The sequence below is a fragment of the Halichoerus grypus genome, chromosome 6 (assembly GCF_964656455.1).
Source record: "Halichoerus grypus chromosome 6, mHalGry1.hap1.1, whole genome shotgun sequence".
In the NCBI taxonomy this organism is placed as follows: Eukaryota; Metazoa; Chordata; class Mammalia; order Carnivora; family Phocidae; genus Halichoerus; species Halichoerus grypus.
The window spans coordinates 84,727,903-84,733,902 of NC_135717.1; the positions used below are offsets into that span (position 1 = coordinate 84,727,903).

General features: G+C 38.5%; 1 protein-coding gene across 1 annotated transcript in view; it reads right to left on the reverse strand.

The window, feature by feature from the left end:
- Window positions 1–5,774, reverse strand: part of LOC118519672 (pregnancy zone protein-like) — a 44,535-nt gene extending 38,761 nt beyond the window's left edge. The window contains exons 1-6 of the mRNA XM_078075578.1: window positions 5,662–5,774; window positions 3,270–3,453; window positions 2,364–2,517; window positions 2,151–2,203; window positions 1,588–1,608; window positions 963–1,131 (exon numbers count right to left, since the gene is read on the reverse strand). Of these exons, the coding sequence (XP_077931704.1) occupies window positions 963–1,131; window positions 1,588–1,608; window positions 2,151–2,203; window positions 2,364–2,517; window positions 3,270–3,453; window positions 5,662–5,744 (664 nt within the window). The 5' untranslated portion in view covers window positions 5,745–5,774. The remainder of the gene's footprint in view (window positions 1–962; window positions 1,132–1,587; window positions 1,609–2,150; window positions 2,204–2,363; window positions 2,518–3,269; window positions 3,454–5,661) is intronic.
- Between the last annotated feature and the right edge of the window lie 226 nt (window positions 5,775–6,000).

Genomic DNA, 6,000 nt, shown 5'->3' on the forward strand with positions numbered 1-6,000 from the left:
TTAGATGTGGTGACAGGTACAGAGAGGCGAGGAAATTCCAATTTGTCCTTATTCTTTCCGTGTCCAGTTCTTCCCAACTGCTTGTCCTGCTGACTAATAGAGGCCCGAGACCCACCATCAGATGCTTGATTACAGAAATACTGAAGTGGTAGAAAAGAAGACGTACAGATACACACAGTCTTCCATAGATTCTTCTATGAGTTTCCCTTTGTGGTCCACTTTGGCGTCTCAAGTTACCCCTTGAAGGTGCTAAGTTATTCATCCCCACCAATGCTTCAGAACTGGTTAGTAATTTCCTCTGATCCACCAGGTCCCCCCTGCTGGACCCTTACCTTCCCATCCATCCTCTCTCACAGTTGTGTAAGGCTAGCTGTTCCTATAATATATCCCTGTTCTATAATCCTCATGGTAGTCCAGGTGAATTTGGGGAATGATAGTTTTGTGATAAGTCTCTTCATCCATGCCATGATATACTTAATTTACATGAGAAAATCCACATGATTGATAACTAATAAGATGGCTTTAATGTCTCACCACTTTGATTAGAGTAGTCTAAGTGTAGGTCATAGACAGCTAGGAGGTACCTTCAGTTATAAGATACAGATCAACAGATGCATGCAGATATTTGTTGTATTGGTTAACAATTTCTGTTTGAATAGGGTAACGGACCTATTAAAATCTCTCTTACCTCTTACTGGCTCTGTGATTTTTGGTAAATTACTAACTGTTCTAGTATTGATGTACTCATTTGTAAAATGGAGACAATATAGTATCTGCCTCAGATGGTTGATAAGAGGATTAAATGAGATAGTGCATGAAAGACGCTTAGTGAATATTTGGGTAAATAAAAAAAACTTGCTAATTTCCAACTACCATATGCTAGATTTTTGCTTGTACCTATGTGTAAAAACTCTTAAATACTCTAATGTCATAAATGTCTTGGACACAGGCAGAATTCTTACCATATTCATTCACTTCAAAGGGGTGCTCTATTTTTTCCCCTGACTCCTTCTGCAGTTTGACCTTATAAGTACCCAGAGTGGGCTCCACTGAGAGTGGGAAGGAGAGCTGGCTGAGTCCTCCTTGCAATCTGAGACTTTGCCATTGGAAAATTCGGTTCCTCTTGGGATTCTATAGGTAAAAACATTATGAGTTCATAGAAACAACTGAAATATATAATTTGAGTAGAGGGACAGCTTTTAGGGAGGGCACTTTTGGGAGTTGGATAAGAGATGGTTGGTAAATTGATACAAAAGGTACTGGGCAAAGTTTTCTAGGAATTCTACACTGAGGAAAGGGCAGCAAGGTTACCAGCTTATGAGATAGTACAGCTCGCAATACCTCTTTTTGAAATTATGCATATCCATTTTGGTCAGAAATACTGGAAGAGTCGTGAACTTATATCATCTCAGGGGATTTTATTCCTTCATTTACATCTTATCCACTCTCCAAAGGATTGAAGATAGACAGGGAAAACTGTTTAGTTTTGGTGAAGTGCTAGTGGGGAGGGGAGAGGTGGCAAGGGGCAATGGAACATAACTGGTAGTAAGTCCTCATCTCGACTGAGATGCATAAGATATTACCTACCTCAATATAAACCACTGGGAACTGGAAGGAAAAAAAATAGTATGAGTATGGGATAGAGGTTAGAAAAAGAAAGCCATGACATCAGCACTGATAAACTATCTGGTTCAGAGGAAATGAGTCTGTATATTTCTTGTCCAAACAAGGAAATGTGCCCCAGTTTGGTTCACGGCACTTTACATGTTTAGTTTGGGACATATATCTCTTGAGAAGTCATGACTTTACTTTTATGAAATATTGTACAATTGTGGAAACCTATGCTAAGGTAAAAAGGGCCAAATAAGAAGTTTATTTTGCAGATGAAATTTGTCTCTGAGAAAGTCTCCATTTCTCTAAGGGAGAAATCAAGTGCACTTATTTTCTTTTGTTCAATAAAAATTACTGGGATCTTTAAAAGGATAAATTCAACTGAATATTTTATTTTAATAATGCAGTTGGTGAACTGATTCCCCTATTCTCCAGCAGTAGTACTCTTATGAGATCATATTGGTCTCAGGTTCTCCAAAAGAATAGGCTTGACATTTTTGCCTGTTTCCCCCAAACTCATCCACCGTAATGAGACTTACCGTTTCATTCAAAGGGTGAAAATTGACATCCACAGAGACAATGCGGAATCTCACTGAAACAGAGAGATTTTTCCCTTGAAACTGTCTAATGGGAATCGGGGGGTAAATAACACAGATAACGACATGCCTGGATTTTCATGACTGCAGAATAAAGTAATAGAGAACCACACACCCACCCCTTAAAGTTGCCCTTGCTGATTTGTTTCCTGATACCTGTTTGTCCCGGTTTGTAGATGGGTTTGTCTGTTTGGACAAAGATGAGGCTGTCTACTTTTGTGATGTGCACTGTCTTCCTCTTTATGAACTGCTGGGTTGGCCCCTTCACCTCCACAGTAATCAACCCTGAGGAAGATGGTAACTCCGGAAGCTGTAAAACAGAAAAGAGCTGAAAAATCTGCGCAGACCCACTTTTGAATGTCTCAGCCTTTATGACTTTCTTATTTCTCTGGTTAGTCCCGGAGAATGAGTAAGGAATAAGTCGAGAATTATGTCCCTGGATTTATAGATTCTTATGTTAATGTAACATGACAGTAACGCTTTGTTGATTTAAAGGGAAAATGTCACTGCAATAAAAGGAACTAGTTCTTCAAACTGTCAACTGTCATGAGGGTGAAGGAAATAACATGTTTTCATTTCCACAGCAATATGATGGTATTAAAATAATTATCAAATGTTATTTTCCGATGGTCAACATCAACATTCTGTGTTATCACTGGTAGTAAGCCCTGTGATTAACTATTTAATTCCTTATGTAATAAAAAGTTACAAGGACAAGACATTAACCAACAACCACTTGTCAGATCTTAAATAAGTCACTTAAATTTATGAGTTTCAGTGTTTTTATGGGTAATGGCATGAACTTTATTTCCCTCACAAGTTTAAGAGCAAGCAAAATCTTTCCCATAGCTACTATTACGTTTTGCATATTGCACTGGAATTGTTTGTAAATATTATGAAAGCATAGTCAGTAGACCTTCACTTTTAGAATCTAATTTGAAAGTCACTTTGTGCCTCTCAGTTTTTTCACTATGCTTTTTTATTGTCGGGTGTCAGGACACAGCCATCAGCTAATATGCTCTTCCTCTAATGAGCTTCCATATCCCGAGGAGCCATACTAACAGTGAATGGGCTGCAGTAGAAGGAGTTCTTCTCTGTCACCAGGTCTGTGAGGAGGGTTCTGGTCTGCATTCCATACTCCAGAATTATGTTCAGTGTCACTGTCTCATTCAGGTGATTAAGCACGACACAAGCCTTCTCAGAGACCCCAGTGTACAGCTCTGATGGGACCAGCACCAGATACTGCCTGTGGAGAAGAAGTTTCTGGATCAATCATGGAGAAGTTAAAAAGACATCATTATTGTGGCTGTTTTCTAGATCATCTTTTCTGTAATCACCAATCATGGAACAGAGCCAGATTTCAGCAAGAGGGTAGAGGAATGTATTCTTCAAAGGCTAATCCAAAAGATCTTAGAAACTCAGAAACCTCCAACAAGTTAAACATTAATATGCTTCTCTTGTGTTGTGGGGATATTCACTCTCACAATATTTGTAAAACTATTCATAAGCTATGGATAAGCAATCCATGAGTCATTACGTATTTTGGATAGAAATTATTTTCAGGGGTGCCTGGGTGGCTCAGTCGGTTAAGCGTCTGCCTTTGGCTCAGGTCATGATCTTGGAGTCCTGGAATCGAACCCCACATCAGGCTCCCTGCTCAGCTCGGAGTCTGCTTCTCCCTCTCCCTCTACCTGTCCCCATCTCTTTCGTGCTCTCTCTCTCCCTCTCCCTCAAATAAATAAAGTCTTTTTTAAGAAAGGAAGTTATTTTCAAAATTAGAAATGGATCAACATGGGATATTGTTCAGCCTTAACAAAAGGAAATCTTATCATTTGCAACAACATGGATGGGCTTTGAGGTCATTATAAGAGAAATATGTTAGAGAAAGATAATATTGCATGCTGTCACTTATATGTAGAATCTTTAAAAAAAAAAGTCAAATTCATAGAAACAGAGAACAGAAAAGTGGCTGCCAGGGGCTGGGGTGGAAGGGTGTTGAAGGAAATAGGGAGAGGTTGGTAAAAGGGTACAAACTTTCATTTATAATAAGATGACGTCTGGGGATATAATGTATGACCTGGTGACTATAGTTGATAACTCTGCATTGTATAAATGAAATTTGCTGGAAGTAGAATTTAAATGTTCTCACAAAAAAAAAAAAGAAGAAGAAGAGTAAATACGCATGAGATGGATGTGTTAATTCACCTAATGGGAGGAATCCTTCCATTATATATGTATGTGAAACCATCACGTGGTACACTTGAAATATTTTGTAATTTTATTTGTCAATTATATGTCTATAAAGCTGAAAAAACTTTTTTTTTTTTTTTAGCAACAACACAATGTGATTAACCAATTGATTATCACTGAAAGTGTTAAGAACCTGTCTACAGGTGGTCTTGGGTTTCATGTGGATGATATGAATTTCCTTATTCCAGGACACTAAAGTGATAGCAATTAATAGATGAGGAGGAGTTGAATTGCTTTGCAGTATTATTTCAGAAGCAATTTTAGCTCTTTCCCCTCTTTCATTCTGTTGGAAGCCAAGCCAAACCATGTAACACTAATCACCAAATATATTACCATGTCCACCCAGAAGAAAATATCCCTTTCCTGTTGTTCTTTACCCACATTTACAACCACTCAAACGTGCTGTACTATGCAATGCTCTGATTGCCCAGGACTCTCTCTCTTTCTGGAGTGTCCTTGTCTATCTGGATACATTCTATTTACTTCAATAAGACTTATCACCAAAACAACTTTCTCTCTGCAGACTTAGGTGATGTCCCTTCTCCTATCTCCCTTAAAGATTCCAGGAGGAGGGAGGTTTTCTCTGTGGGCATTCTCACAGACTCCTGCAATGCTTGCAGGTTTTGCACTGTATTCCTTTCTCTGTGCACTATCTCCTCCTATTTTCTATACTGTGAGGTATTGAGGGCAGGGTCCACATTTTGTTAATCTGTATATTCCCAAGATCTAACGCCAGCCTCTACAGGTTTGCTGAAGAATTGAGTGGTCTGACACACACATCCTGGCTTGTGTGAAAGTCATGCATCCACCCTGGAGATCCCTGACTGAGGGAAAATACGGCCACTGAGTCATTTCACAGTGGATGAGACACTGCAGCCCTTTTCATGAGACAATAAAGAATGTATCCTTTTTTTTTTTTTTTTTTGGCAGGAATTCTATGTTATTATTTAATGAATATTGTATAATTCTGTATTCTTATTTGGTGAAGGTTTCATAAATGTTATTGCCCTATGTCTCCGTGTTTTCTAGAACTGGAGTATGCTTCTTTCCACATGAGCCATAACAATTTACTGACCTTTCCAAACCCCTTGAACAGCAGATAATTTCATAGGAAATCAGAAAATAAATAAGAGAGACATATCAAGAAGCAGATAACACAATGGAAAAGAGAAGGACAATAGAATTTTCTGGAAATGTTGCTTACGGTTTTGAAGCAGTGGAAGCATCTCTGGGAAGGAGCAGGAAAAACAGAATCAAGACTGGATTGGGCAGTTGATTTCCCCTCATGGTGTGGAGAGAAAGAGGAAATAATAGGAACCTGAGTCCTTGATTCCTTGAACTCTGTTCTTGTTCCAGAATCACTGGTTTTTATTTTACCTGATGGGCAGTGAAAGTAAACTGCTAACCATTTATTTTTGTAACATATTAACTACTTCCAGTATAAAAAAATCAATTCCAGATTATTTCTATGACCATCAGTATTCTTTGATCCACTTTCTCAAATTTTCTGTCTTTGAAAAATAGGACTTTTAGGCTACACTGG